The 16,095-nt window shown below is 38.6% G+C and overlaps 1 protein-coding gene across 2 annotated transcripts in view; it reads left to right on the plus strand.

The window, feature by feature from the left end:
• Positions 1-16,095, plus strand: part of DACH2 (dachshund family transcription factor 2) — a 311,180-nt gene that overhangs the window by 230,255 nt on the left and 64,830 nt on the right. For both annotated transcript variants that reach the window (XM_064462886.1, XM_064462884.1), the window contains exons 4-5: positions 8,798-8,953; positions 11,785-11,957. In XM_064462886.1, the coding sequence (XP_064318956.1) occupies positions 8,798-8,953; positions 11,785-11,957 (329 nt within the window). The remainder of the gene's footprint in view (positions 1-8,797; positions 8,954-11,784; positions 11,958-16,095) is intronic.

Genomic DNA, 16,095 nt, shown 5'->3' on the forward strand with positions numbered 1-16,095 from the left:
CCACTGATACTCATTGAGGAGAATTGCGCTAGAGATTAGATGAGAGCACCTAATGGCTAGGTTTGCAGAATGAGAAACATACACTGAAAATCAAAGATTGATTGAACATGTAAGATGTCCAAGTGCTGTGGTAGGTATATATTCAGCTATTATTATGAGCAAAAATGAAAGTGATTTTTAAAGGAAGTACCAAGTTGGCTGCTAATATAGTTCAAGATTTTTTTTGCATGGTATTTTTAGATTGACATTAAATGAAACACGGTAGATTTCACTGCTGACCTTTTATGTGAATTAGGTTTACTCACAGGCTCTCCTGGTTTTGGCAGTGTTCTACATTTTTTGGAAGTCAGTAATAACTTAGAGCAAGGAATCAAATGCCAGATATAAAAAAAAAAAATGGTGTGTCTTCAGAATTAGTATTTACTTTGCCAACGTTGCCCGTACTGACACAACTTGTTGGAGCTGTGTAAGTGCAAGTGTCGGCACATACTGATCCTTCATGGAAACGAGAGCTTATGACAGTAAATCTCGTTGGAGAGCTTCTGCTTCAATATCATTCAGCTTCAATATGAAAGGGTGTTCGGCATCCCTTTTGCAGCCTCTCATTCTCTAGTAAAATCTCCAGTGTCATTGAGTTCTGTGTAGATGCGTCAAGTTGGCAGGGGTTTGGAAGACTGTCTAAATGTGTATGTATGAAGTGCCACAGACTGTATTTAATTCTTTCAAGCCATACTTTATATTACAGAGTTCTTTTAGTATTAGGAGGTTTTTGAAAAGATTTTAAATACATAATTCATTTATGTCACTACAAATTAAATCAGAAGATTACAATCTGTAACTTGAACTGTTCATAGTAATTATTTCAAAGAAATAGTAAATGATAATTTGTTGAAACTTGAATGATCTGATTTGGTGTACCGTTAGTGTTACCTATCTGCTGTGGATGTCAAGATGTTCTCAAAGACTCCCAAAATCAAACTAAACTATCTGGCTAGTTACAGTCACAGTAAAAATAGACAGTACGTGTATCTCAGTGGTTGTTTCAGTAAGTTATTAAATATGGGAAAATATCAAGCAACTATAAAAAAAAAAAAAAGGAAAAAGCACTTGCTTTGTGGTCAGTGAAAATGTCAGTGATTATCATCACTGGAGTATGAATCCTAGTTCCTTGCTTGCTGGCTGCAGTTGCTGAGTTTAGAAGGATATATGTTTTATCCTTTCTGGCAGCCAGCCCTACAAACTGTATTCAGATTTCAAGATCTGAAAGTTAAGCTGTTTTATTTCTGGCTTGTGCATCATCAACAGCCATAAAACCACGACAGACCAAAATTTTGACCTTATTTTTCTGTGTGAAATGCATGTGTTTCTGAGGACAGACTTTGGTCCTGCAGTAGAAAGTAGATTGGTTTTTTTTTGTTGATTGTCCTAAACCAGAAGACATCTCATGTTCTAGTACAGTATTGTTATTTTCATATAGAAAAATAAGTAGCAAGGAACTCACACACTTATAACTAAAAATGTTAGCAATAACCGCTTGGAGTGCAGAAGGGAGCAGATCATCTATGCAAAAATGAACCATAATCCTGTGGTTACTTTTCAAAATAGCATTGAACATTTAAAGGTTGTCCTCTCTTGAGTTCACCAACATGATGTCTGTTGAAATAATGATCTGTGTAGGCTTATGCAAGCCCTCTTTTGTCCGAAGCACGTTCTGTAAGCTGTCGGGGTAGGGGTCTCGCTAACCCAACTCTCCAATAAGAATGCAAAGTTATATTGTCTGCCCCCTAGCTCGGACTTGCTGAGCTTCCTACAAAGCTACCTTGAGTGACAGAGAATAGAGGTTATTTATTATCTCTCAGGAAAGGGGTTGCATGTGCTTCGGATGTTGACATAGATCCAAAAGAAAGTTTACGTTTTAGCACTAATTCCAAGACTAATACTACAGGTTGTACAGAAGAAACTGAATAGTTTTATTATTTATTACTTATTTATTTATTATTACTGATTTATTACTTATTATTTCATCCACTACAAGAACTAGAAGACATCAGAGGAAGGCAGCAAATGCCAAGTTAACCCCCCAGCACACCCGCAAATAACACGAGGTAGCTTTTCGTGCAGTGCAAAGGCAAGCTGTGTAACTCTGCTACAGGATATTGTAGGTGCAAAAAATTGACATCCGTTTAATTTAATGGAAGAAAAATCTATTAAAGGTTATTAAATTCAAGGAAAATATCTCGGTTTCAGGAAGTTCCGAATACATAAATTGTTGGAGACTATTCTGGGAAATTCTCGCTATAGATTTTCCCTGTATTTAAACTCTGTGGTAAGAATTGCATTTGGCCCTTGCTGGAGACAAGGCATTAGGCTAGATGGACTGTAGCCGTTTGTGTGCCATCATTCGGGGGGCTATTATTCCTTTAGTTATATTGCCCCTCCCTCCTGAAATATTGGGACTAATTTCCACTTAGGAAGCCCATCAATACCTAACTGTTGATATGAAGATTACAAGCTTCCCCCGACTCAGCCCCTTCATTATCACATGGTTAACTATCAGGTAACAAAGAAGCAAAGACTTCATTTATCAAATATCAGAGCTTTTCTCCAGTGTGTCACATTCCTTCTGAGCCAAGAAGCAACTTTTTTTTTTTTAATTAATATTTATGCATGACTAAATCAGGAAAGAGGAGGATGGGTACAGGTGGCTTATTTTCAGAAGTGCTTTTGAATGTTAGTGTATTTTTATGAAAATTATTATAATAGTTTGTATCTAACTTTAATATGATGTCTCATCTTGCTAAATCTAACTTCAGTGTGGTGCTTTGGTGTGGTACAAGTTGGATCAGCTGACCCATTGAGCTATGTTTGGTATTTTGAGCTTAAATTAAGATAACACCACTTTGAGCACTTGGTGTTTTTATCAAAACAGTCCCTTAAATCATAATGCATTGTCTTTCCTTTTCCTGCATCTCTTTATTTGTTTTGCAACATTTTTCTCATTTTTTAATATTAGTTACTTGAGGAAAAGGCCATCCGTGTTTTAAGAAAATTTTCACAGAAGACCATTTTGTTGAAAGGATTTGGTTGCTGAAGCCAGTCATTCTACACTGGCCTTAGAAAGTAGGAGAAATTACTCTGCGTATTTTAGTAGCCATCAGCATTTTTGTGCATGTCATTTGAAGGGATAACCGAGCCAATCTGCTGCTAGAGAGGGGGAGAGAACAGGTTTTATACTGTTCAGAGTTGGTGACACCGCACACTTGATTTCAATGGTGAGATTTAGTTTTGACTGGGAAGGCCCATTGTAGGACGGTCTCACTTTCCAAGGTAACTGACGATAAGGAGGCTTTTCTGGTATCATGCTTTAGCGTTGTAATCATCCATCATAATTTGGCAACTTCAAAACACGTTGTATTTACCACCTGATTTCTTTTTCTCTGTTCGTTTTAAAGGGAAGGAATTTTGGGGGAGATGGTTAGGTTCCCAAATAAATATTATTTGGGAATATTAATAATATTCAGAAGCTTTTAGCTTCTGAAAAGGTATCTTCCTGGAATTAGTTGTTCTTAATTAAATTGGCATCAAACATTCTGACACGTTCCCAATTATCTTCAGTATCCTGTTATTGTGAAATAAACTTTGATTTTGCTGTCATTAAAGCTTTTCAAAAAGTTTAGAAATTACATTCAGATTCAGATGCCTTCTTATTGTATAATTATCAACAGATTACTTCACCTAAGTTGTGACAGACATATTTTTTAAGTATGACTGACTGATGGACAGATTGGGAATTGCTGAATTAATGGGCACATTTCAAAGCTTTGGCAGGGCTAAGCAGTAATTACATCTGCTGAACCACTTGATAAGTTTTTGGAAGTAGCCCAGTAAAGCCATCACTGGATTTCTTGAGTTTTAATATCTTACCCTATACACTTTCATGGCTTTCTTGTAGGGTACAATCCAGGAGTTGATATAGTGGAATACACACAGCTAAACAAATTAATGCACTAAAGATTTAAATGATTGCAAATCTTCTATTTAGATTTTCAGGTGGGTGTCATGCTTTGGGGGCTGATTAAAATTTTCATTCCCATTTTAAAGTAAGAAAGTTTATTTGGGAGTGATAAGGGACCATAGAAAGTGTCCACACTTGCGTGGTCTCCATAAATAGAATAATCTGCTGCCAATATGAAGGACAGAATTTGAGGTTAAATGGGTCACAATGTGCCCCAGAACAGTTCCATGTTTTTCTGACAGGAAAGTGACAGTTCACCTGGAACATGACCTGGGCGGTCTCTTCCTATCCTGGCTGTAGTGAGAGTCTCAGTTTATCAAACGTGACAAAAATTGTTTGCTACCAAATATTCTCTTCCTGGGTCACACAGATGTTGATACCATGAACAGAGCTGACAAAAAGTTGTGGGCTGAAGTGTTTTCAGCAGAGGATATTCTGCGTAGGCCAAAGAAGTGACTGTTTTTCCCAGTCTCAAGGTGAGATTAGGATATTGGTAAAAGCAAATAGTCTGGGACACCTGATAATACCGGGGCTAGGAATGCTGGCAAGTAGGCCCATCTTGTTCTAGGAGGACTGGGGTTCTAGATAAGTCAAAAAATTCTGAAGGCCTTGTGCGTGGTGAACACTTTTAAAAGAAGTTAGAGGTGATAAATACTTTGAAATTATCAGTGGTGAAATAGCAGCGCACTGAATACTTTTTTCTTTGCAGCTGATGTTACGCTTAATATACCCAACATGGTGAAAAATGTGTTTAAAAATAATTTTAGAATAAAATTGGACAGTGAAGATGGTATTGCTTTTAACAATTTGAGTTCAATTTTTCAGAAATGTATCACAACAAAAAATAAAATGACAGACATAGATTGAAACAGGGTGGTTGTTCAATTCAAAGGTACCTCTGACAGAGTGGATTTCATTTAGCTCGACCAGACAGTTTTAAGGCTGATAAAATGAATTTGAAACCAAATGAAAAGAAACTGTCACCAAATTGAACTTTGATTACTTTCTGGAGATCTTTCAATACCTAAAACAAGACACTAATTTAATCTCCACAAGTATATCTTCACCAAAAAAAATTTTTTTGGATTTTGTTTTGAAGAACACAAATGTGCAGAGAGGTTTATGACTTGAGAACGTGTAGCTTTAAGCGTTATCTTACAAAATTACTAAAATCGAAGATGGGTGAGAAGCAGCATTTTCAGAAAATTGAAGCTAAGCTTATCACTTGCATTTCCTTCAACTAAACAAAATAAAACTTAAACAGAGGCACTTTGCTTACAGACATGTACGTGATTGTAAATAACCTTGCAGTGGATCTGTGAGTGCAGTGTATGTCATGGACAGCATGTGCGTGTCTCGCTTAGGCTGATTTCCCCTCTTTGTGTTACCTGTGATTTAACTCTGTGCATCTGAACTCATCTGAATTCCCTGTTCACAGGGACTTGGGAGCAGAGACATGCGGAATTTGGCCGCTGGGCTGTAAAATGCCATTAAGGGAACACTTACCTCTCGCTGCATTTTAATTTAGAAGTGAATGGACTGGGGTTTGTTACGTTAGGTTTGCTTTTGCTTAGTTTGAACATGAGTGTAATTCATGCACTGATAAATAAGTTCTCCCAGATAACCTGTTAAGACTGGCAAATACCAGACTTTAATAATGAAGTACATTGTAAATAACTCTTTCTCTTACCAAATGCATGTAGCGTCTGTCTTTGTGCCCTTTGAAACACGCGCTACGTTTCTGTGGGGGCGACTATGCACAACGCAGACAATCAGGCCTTTTTGTTTTCATCCACAACGTGCATGTAGCTGCAACTCCGAAAGCAGAAGCGTACCCCACACGTTTGCTGCGCGGCCTGAACTGGGCGGTTGGAGCAGGTCAGACTTTTTAGCGGTCTGCAGTCTTTCGGGGTGGCTGGCCAGCTAATTCCTCTGCCTTTTCCTCCCCGCTTCGGTGTGGCTACGCTAAGGAAACCGCACTCTCTGCTTGCTTCCGACAAGCGTCAGGAGCTCTGGAAGATGGAGCTTCTTGTCTCTCTTGCCCTTTTTTAATGCTGAGGACAATCTGTTCTTGGACAAGATTGACTAGAATGCAAACAAGATAAGGAAAAATTACCTTTTTGTCCTTCGGTTTTATCTGCTGGAGAGAAGGTCATATGGGTAGTGGGTAATAGTGTTAAATGTAAAGCTTTTTGTAAAGTGTATAAATGATGTATTGGCATTTTGACAAATCAACAGACTTCTGAGTGCTCTAATAATATTCCTATGACACTTATGAATCAAGTTGCTAATATTTTAGTATAAGCTAATCTTTCTTATTTAAAAGGAATAAAAAACTACATGTCCCTTCATATACAAGAGGTAAACTAAGTTCCGTTGCTGTTTTCTGTTGTCTCATTTCCCATAGTGTTGCATGTTTGCTTTCTTTTTTCATATATTTTTCCCCCTTTTGTTTCGTATATACGTAAAAGAAATTACTTGAAGTCCATCTCTCAGTATACAGTAGTGTGGACCATTGTTTAATTTTAGACTTTTAATTTTAATTTTAGACTCCTTATCTGGAGTCCAAACCGGTTCCGTGATTTGGACTGTACGACATAATTTAAATTCAGTTTCCTGTTCCATTGCAGGTTTCCTGTATTTCCTTAAGCAAGTCACTTCTCTGCGCCGTGCAATTCTCCATCTGTAAAACAGGAATAACTGTACTTTCCTATGGAATGTGCAACAGTTGTAAAGGTGGGCACAGAGGGCTGGTAGGGTGCCCTGCTACCACAGCTGCAGGGCCACAGAAGCATGGTGGGTAGATGCACAAGGCTTTGGAAAGATGAGGGAAACTTCCAGAAATAAGGAAATGGGCTGAGTTTAGACAACCTGTGCCTGGGGCGGGAAGTATCGGAGAGAAGCAAACGGGGTGAGGGAAACTTCAAGGTGAAGAGTGCTGTTTTTTCTTTTAATCCAAAAATCTCTGACAAAGTGTCTTGTGCACAGTTTTCATGGCTGCTGCCCTGATCCGTGAAGTTACACGTACAAAATCTATCTCTAAGCAAAACTGCATGCTAAGGTACATGGCATGTGTTTTCGGAGGAAGAACAAAGTGTAAGTGTTAAAGTTATTGAAAAAGCTTATGGGGAAAAGTAAAACTCATTTGGTAAAGTCAAATGCTAAGCATTTCCTCAGAAAATCTTTTTTAAATTACACGTTTAACTTAAGAAGTACTTTACCAAATAATACCACCTCTGTTTCACAATGGTCAGAACGAACAACTTCTATACTAAGTATGTCAAACGTTATTTGAAAGAGCTGATACACAGTATATTAAATAACAAAGATGCTGACACAGCCTTAACCGTAGTAGTTCCTCCAATTACTGCACTGTGCCATGTTATATTATATCACATGACATAATTTAGTGTATCTTTCTTTGTCAATGTATTACTCATCATTTTACAAATTACAAATCTTTTATAGGAAGGTAATTCATACTTGGACACAGTGCTAAATGATGGAGTGATTTCCTTTTTTCTCAATCATTGATCTTTCAAACTTTTTCATTTAGCCCTATTAATCATGTTTATTAGCTAATGTTGTCATAAAGAATGGAATTTTTCTGTTACTTTCATATTCAATTAAAATGTTTTTTGCTTGCTGCCTCTATCTGCTGCATCACAGTAATCTATTCAGTTATTCTAATTGAAATTCTTGTTCATAAATTCAAAACCAAATCAATACTGTAGTTACATATTTTGATATCAATCTATAATCTAGTTGAAAATGTGGGGTATACCTGAAAACGAAGTGTAGTTAAAATATCTTTTTACTCTAGAAATGTTCAATCTGAGTTTTTTAAGGTGGTTTATTTTGCAGACCAGATATATTTCAGGATTCACTAACACGGTCTACTTAACTGCTGTTTAAAAGGAACTTGTTGTTATTTGAGTGTTTAAGTGTAATTCTGAAGAAAACTGCAGTCTGTAAAATCACTGCAGAACACCCTGTCTTCAGAAGACCAAACAGATATTCTACACCAAACACACGAGTGCTTAGTTTGCTATACAGTGGTTTTGTTGTAGGCAGTAATTACTGTACGTAATTGATAGCTGGACTCTTTAAATTTAAATTCCTGAATACTGATGGTTTTCAAGCCCAGCCTAATGCCTGGCTTGTTTAACCTAGCAAAGTGAAGTGTTTCGCTGAGGACATCCCCAGGATCAAACCCAGCACTGGAGGGAAAGCTGTTTAAACTCAAAGATAACCTAGCAGCAGGATAAATTGTTGTAACCTGTTCGGAGATGAATTTAAGCTAGAATGCTAGTGAGCATTGGAGGGAGTGACTAGCGGAGTGACTCTCCAGTAAGATTAACAGTGGTGAGAGACCTGATGAGCCCGAGGATGGACACCGATTAGTCTCTGGCAGGGACTGGGTGGCCTGATTCCCTGCGATAGCAGGAGACCATCGTTCAGTGTCTCAGATGTTCCCTTTCTGCCTTATTTACTTAATTGTTACTGATGTTTACTTGGATGATTTTATCCTTAAACATTTAGCTTTTCCTGTTTCCAGAAACGAGTGTTATAAAGGTAGGTGATGCTGAAAGTTTCTAATAATATTTTTTGTTTGATGAATTTTTATTAATCTATTTTAAAAAAACCAAAACCTATAGGTTTCTGGTGCTGCGTTTGTGCTGGGTGCTCAGCTGTGGTAAAGAGTATTACCTCATTGCTAACCAAGCCAAATGTCTTGTAAAGAATATGCCATCTATGGTTTGTTTGTACCCTGTATTGCAGGTGGGAGTGAATCCTCCTGGGATAAAGACAAGCTTCAGTCTCCCATTACAACAGGATCACAGCACAGCATCGGTCATCCCACACTGTCAGGGCAGTCGAGCCTTGGAAGTGCGCACCCACTCAGTCCTCTGCAGCAGAATCACCTGCTCACCAACAGTACGTACTGTGCTCCTCGGGGAAAAACGTGTACAGGGAGCCCTGTTGGAGGCTGGGCTTGCTCTCCTTCCCAGCCTCCCGGAGGTGGGGGAAATGGATGGGAGGCACGTGAGTGGCAGGAGGGTCAGGCCTCCCATTGTCTGCTGCATTGGTGCGTCATGTCCGAGCCACCCACTGGGATACAGCCGCCCTCTCTGAATAGTCACCCACTGCTGGGGCAGGGACTGTCAGTCCTTAACTGACATTTCCATGGCCTGGAATGACGGGAAGAATAACTATAAAGCTGCTTAAAATTTTACCTATATGAGAAAATTCTCTGCCAGGTGAAAATGCTGAACACCAAATAAAAATATGAGAACGAGGAAGAAATAAAAAATGTCTAGTTAAAAGCAAGCAGAAGCAACCCCTCTGCCTTGTTTTGCCTTGTACCTGTCAGATGTGGGCAAAGTCATCCACTGGACCCAGCTGTCCAATGCAACTGGACTAAAATGACACAGACAGAGTTTGGATTTGGAACTTAAAGCTCCCTTTTTTCCTTCCCTTAGGAAGGGAGCAGGTGGAAAGCCAGCAGTTCCTGTTCCCCTTTGCACCCAAAGAGGGAACGAAGGGAAGGGAAGGAAAAGTTATTCCACAGATGATGGTCAGGATTAATGTTTTAGAAATTGTGGAGGAGTAAAGTTAATTCTAGCAGGTGATGATGGATGAAGAATGAAAATATCACCATTTCTCAATTGTTGTTGTTTGTTTAGGCTCTTCATCCTCAAAGTTTTGACAGTTGATTTTTTGTTGTTAGTTTTAATGGATGAATGCCATTTCTGACTCCTTGCACAATTTTAGGAGCACACAGTTCCTCGCTACCTGTGTAGGGCCCCAGACCAGAACAAATCACTCCTACAACATGGGTCTCCTTTGTTCCTGGGAAGGTGTGGACCTGAGCATTTTGGGTTAAGTGTCAGTAGTTAAGAACCACCAGATCACGACTCAAATTCACTGTAGTGTATCCTTCTCGTTTTATAGTCTTGCATAATTCAATACCTGTATATGTTTCACATACAGGGTTATTGTGTACTTTGCAGTTAAAGAAAACTTTAAAGGTATTTTCCAGTAGATTTTGTAGTAGGCAAATGTCTATAGGCTATTAAAGGGTTTATTGAATGTCAGACATTATGTCCAATGATTTGCAAGTGTAGGATATATTTTCTTCATAGTCCTCTGAAATGTTTGACGGATTGTGTCTTAAAACTGGTGATGTGCTGTTAAATTCTGTTTGTAGTTTGCATTTAGTTTGCATGTCAATTGGACTTTAAGTAGACATGCAACTCGCTGTGGCCAGATGGTGTCTGGGAGTTTTGGAACTCTATAGAGTATGAGGAAAGATTATTGGGCTGTTAAGGGAGATATGCCGGCGAACAAAGGCTTATGGATGTAAGCACTGACGGGGGCTGTCGGTGTGGTTTAAAGTGAAGGGAGATGTGTGTGGGCTTTGCTTATTACCTATCACAATTAATATTAGCGAGGATCATCATATAAAAGATATAGTGAATCATAAGACATCGCAGTTGTTGATCATGAAATACGAAATACTTAAGCTAAATAGAAATAGTGTGGGAGCTCAGAATATATACAATTCTGCCTTTTGTGGCGGGCGCAGTGGTGTTTTTATATCGCTGTAGTCAAATTGCATTTGGAATAACATAAGCTATCTCAGTCAGTGATATTCTTTATTGGGGATTCTGTCATACACCAAAATGGTGACTGACCTTCTCTCTAAAAATAGTTAAGATAGAGCCAAAAGTTTAAAAACTTTTAGAAGTAATTAATGTGATTAGCATACAGTTATGACTAGCTATATGGTTATGTTATTTACTACTTGTACCTGAATTTTTAAATGAGAATTTCTAATCTAAAATTTGTTTTAGAAAAATGATAAGCTATTTTGTTTGGCAGAATGAATTCTACTTTTTCTGAAAAAATTCTGGATGCCCAAAGGTAGCTGTCTTCAAGTGGTCTCTCTAAATAATTTTTAAATGCAAAATAACATGGAACAATTTTTTTCAGTGAATTGGTGTCTTGGTCTTGCTTTCCATTGTAGCCATTACTAAATACACCAAGTAATACACATGTTGAAATAGATCGTAATGAATCATGGGAAGCCAGTTCTTGCTAGCAGTAACATCACCTTTTCGGCAATGGCAAGATCTGCAAGTTGGTCCAAATGAATTTCGTACCTTCTTAAATTGTTCTATACCCATAGCAGAAGACAATTTAAAATGACTTTTTGGTGTTAAAACCTCTGGCAACAACTTTAACCTCTTGTTACGTGTTCCAGTTCACAGATGTTTCAGTAGCCTGTAGTCCAGCCTACAGCTTCATGTATTCAAGAAGTAATCCTAAGAGAAAAATCTAGTCTCTGATTGCTGTCTATGTGAACTAATAATAGTATAAAGACTTGGTAGGAGCATGTTGTTGGATAAAATTGTTAATAAGTATTTGTCTGATGTATTGGCAAAAAGTGCAAATATCTGCATGTTTTGTGATTTTTTTTCTTTATTGATCTTAATAAAGAGATCACTGAACTTACGCACTGTTGCATATTCATTTTGCTAATATTGTGTTACTTTACAGCTGTATGTTTCTTTCCCTACTACAAACGATACAACCTTTTCTGGAATAGAGAGACAATTATTCCTTATGTAACTTCAAAATTATTAACACATAATAATGTTAAGTTCAACTAGTCAATGTTCCACTAGAATATAGACTCTAAAAACTAAGTGTTAAGATACAAAATGAGGGACTGACACATATAACCTGCCCATGCTCTCTTTTAGGGATAGACCTGCCGTTCATGATGATGCCCCACCCTCTGCTTCCCGTCAGCCTACCTCCCGCTTCGGTTGCAATGGCAATGAACCAGATGAACCACCTCAATACGATAGCTAACATGGCTGCAGCAGCCCAAATGCACAGTCCTCTTTCCAGGGCAGGGGCCTCTGTTATAAAGGTAAGAGTCATCTATGAGACTTACTAAAAACCAGCTTTTTGTGGCTAACCAAAATATTTACAGTGGCTTTCCTGAGGAAGATAACGAAGAGGCACTGAGCTTAGATTGCCTACAGCACACCTGGTCTGCTCTTCCCGATAGCGTTTCAGTTTGAGGAAATACCCACGAGTACAGTCAAGAAGTTAAGATGCTTTGCTCTAGCTACAAATCTGTAATGTAATTAAAACCAGCTACTAACACTCACTAGAGGCTAGGGGAATAAGCATCTGTTAAAGCTCAAAAGCTATTCTAAAATGTTGTTTAAAATCAAACTTAATGTTATACTTAAAAGAACATAACGGGAACTCTGGTGCGGTGCAATTCTAGACTAGGTTAATAGCAGAGAAAATCATCAGAAGTACCTTAGTGTGTATAGTCTCTAGTAGCCAAACCTAAATTTCCTTCCAGCTGGATAAAACACACTTACACTTTTGAAAGGCTTCTGATAGTCTCTTCCAAGCAGCTTGTAAGGAAAATTTCATACCTGTGTTGAGAGCTAAAGTCCTGCCACATGCTAAGAAAAATGTTGAGACAAGAAATTTGCAAAGTAGAAGGATACAGGATCAGTGCCTATGAAGGACTGGTCCTAAGGGATTCTCTGAAACACAGTGTGTCCTCTTTTTCTTGAGCTAAAGTGAAAGCTTTTATCAGTCTAACTTTTGTGTGTATTTGCATGCACGTGCATGTTGTGTGTTGACAAAACAAAATCTTCTCAACTTTGAAAGGCAGTTATTTTAGTCCATTTTTCTTTGGTTTTAAATACGTGAGTCTATAGAGCTCTCTGTTCTGGAAAGCGCGTGTCTTTTTATCTTGATATTTGTGCTCATTTACACTCATGTATCCCCGTCATTCCGGAGTCCCAAAGTTCTGAGTTGCTTCGTTCTAATAACTTTCACAGATTTGGCGAACTTAATCTCTCGTATCTTTATTGTAAAACATCTTAATTACAAAATATCAGTATTTTATAATTGAGAAAGTTACCGTTGCCGATATTACGGGGCAATTGTAGGAATAAATTAGTTAGGATTGTGTTGTACTCTCTATTGTCCCAGCTTGCTGCTGCAGGAAATTTTGTTTCTACATCAAGCAGGGAAAGAAACTCATATTGCGCAACCATGTTTGTTATTTGTTCTTGTACTTATTGGTACCAACATCCTTTCAGGGAAGAAGGCAAATCTCTTTTGTCACGTTACAGTAGCATAAAGTGTTACATCTCTCTGTTACTGAGGTTCTGGAGGTGTTTGTTTTCCTTCTGAACTTGTTCCTGGCCCTGAGGATCTCCAAAATTGCCCCAGGTTGTCCTTCTCTACTGAGAGTCCACTTCCAAATCAGGGCAAATGTTGTTCTTAATACTTCAATTTTGTTTATATTTTGTTTTCTTGGATTCTGGGAGGCTGGTAAAATTCAGGGGAGGTGTTCCCCAGGTAGAGACTATTCAGGAGTAAGATCTATAAGAACTTCTCTGTATCATGAGTGTATCTGCACGGTTGTTGACCGGGCGGGGGAAGCATGATATCCCTGATGTCCAGCTGTCCATTAGTTAATGCAAGTCACTGAATTGTTACAAATTAATTGAGGTTCCGTTCATTTCACTTGGTAACCTTTTCTACACCTATTCAGAGACCTCTTGAGAAAACCATGACTTAAATACAGCAGTGGAATATTTGTAGCAGCAAGTAGACTGCATAAGCTTTGATTATGTTTTAAATGCTACCAGGATGTCAAATGAAGATTAAATATGTATTTATAAATGATGCTAGTTCTTTGTAATATGAACTACAGTTTTTGTAAGCAGTTAGGTTTAAGGATGCTCTTTAGCAGGCCCTTGCTGATGCTGGTTACTCATTTACAGCTATTTTTTCCCCAACACCTGCACTAGAGGATACACAATATCTCCACAGCAACAGTAGGTCTCACCAGCACTCTAGTGGGAATTATTTCCTCTACATGATGTAGAGGAAAATAGACCAGTAGCTAATGTGACAGAGGTAAAGTGCATCCATTGCTGTGTTACTCTCACCTGTCAAGTGATGCTGCATCTTTCTCTCGTTTGTCTGGGTGCTGAAACTGTAGATGAATTTTATTACAGACAGTGCGAGGCTCCTTTTATCCTTTCCTTCCCTTATGTACAATCATCCAGCTCTGAATGACGATCAATTAAGATGAAATCCTTGTACCAACCGAAACATGTAAAAGGAGAGCATAGCTGCTGCTGTTGTCTGTCAGCAGTATTACTTTTATTATATGACATTATTTAAGTGCATTTAATAAGTACAAAAAATGACTAGTTTTAGATAGACTGCAATTCTAGCATCATGACATTACTTAAAAAGGGAGAAATGAATTGAATATATTGAGTGTGTATCTATTTCCATACTCTGATGACTAAAATACCACTTGGCCTGTTTTCTATAGGTGTGAGAATCAGCTGCTTTATAAAGGTTTTGAATGAAGTCATTATGCTTTTTATATCACGTTTGCCATTTAGAAATAAGCTGTTCTACCAAGATATGCATGATCAGCAAAGTTAACATTTAGTGCTCCAGAAAGAAATGTCATAACTATGAAACTTGATTTCTTCCTGACAGGAACGCTATAAATTAGGCAGGCACAATGGCCAGGCTCGCAAAACCTTCTTAGCCATCTATAATATGATCTGATGTGATTATAGCAGAACCCACTAGCAGTGCTATAGCTACGGTTCTGACAGTGCCTCTGTAATAAATCCAGTCTTTCAGGGATTTACTGTGCAGCTGAAAGAGCTTCCTCTGTTTGAAACTTGGCTCAAATGGTTCTGAAGAATCCGTATAATTGAGGGTGTCATATGGCAAAAACGAAGTTCGACAGCAACGCTGACTTCACCACTCTCTCTCTTCTCCCTCTTGTGTCTACTCTCCTGTTAGTTCTTTGTTTGTTTTTTTTTTCCCCAGAGCTGTTCTTCAGCTGGATGAACTCCGCAATCCAGTTACGGGCCTAGGTGTAAGAATGCTTTGCCAGCCTGGTCTTGAGGACCAGTCTGGGTGGCACTTAGCTGAAGTACTCTTGAATCGTTGGGTAGGATAGAAACAGTAGTGAATTGATGTCGTAGTTTACTGTCATCCAGTAATTTTGCTCCTGAAACTCAGAAAAATCTACTCAGTGATGAAATTTTCAGGTCTTCAGAAACGACGTTGGGATGGGCTCTTCATAGAAAAGAGAAAGGATTTTTCAGTGAAGTTTATAGAACAACTCCACTCAAGAGCAATAACTACATAATGTTAAGATTTTTATTTTGTGGTGGACCTGTAATGAATATGACTGTTAATACGCATTCACAGTGTATTATACAGTTTATCATAAAGGGGCTGCTCAGACACGTGCTGAGAACACTAATTGAATAGAATGCTGAAAGCACACCTAAATCTTAACAGACCATTTAAATTACATTGGCTCCAAAGGAGTTAAGACCTCACAGCACGTAACGTGGACGGCAAATACACTAAGAGGTGTCACAACAAAAAGGGCAATAGCTCTTCTGTTCACAGGCAGTGCTTTCGAACCTCAGAATCAGACCATGCCCATATAACAACTCTGTCCATCGTGGAACGAGGATCCTCAAGCTATGTGCCATAAAGGCAGCGGTAGTGTTAAGGTAGTATCGGCTTATACAGATTAAGCCAGAAGGGCCTTATATGACTAAAAACCACATTATCTTACACAACTTCAGTCCAAAGGCAGGGAGGGGGTGGGGGAGAGGTTTGGGGTTAAGGAAAGTATAAGGAGGGCTGGCAAGAGCCAAGTTCCTGGAGCTGTAACTGTGCGAGTGTTTGCATATTCACTGAAAGGCCACTTTCCCAGATGTCCTTTGAAACAGGATGGTGGGAGATGCTGTGGTTAGGGTGGGCTTGAAACTGTGGGAACTGAATCCAAACCAGGGGCCTTAAGCTGCTCTCTCTTGTGTTCCATATCAAGAGCGTACCGAAAGCAGGGTAGTGAGGTAGAATTTTATCCCAGAGATTTGAGAGGCTCTTTAACCTTTTTCTCCCAGTTTTTCCTTGCTTCTTTTCTGTTCACCCCACATATTTTGCACTTCCCTTTCTCCTGTTGCTCATGTCTCACC

The sequence above is a fragment of the Phalacrocorax carbo genome, chromosome 11 (genome assembly GCF_963921805.1).
Source record: "Phalacrocorax carbo chromosome 11, bPhaCar2.1, whole genome shotgun sequence".
Taxonomy (NCBI): Eukaryota; Metazoa; Chordata; class Aves; order Suliformes; family Phalacrocoracidae; genus Phalacrocorax; species Phalacrocorax carbo.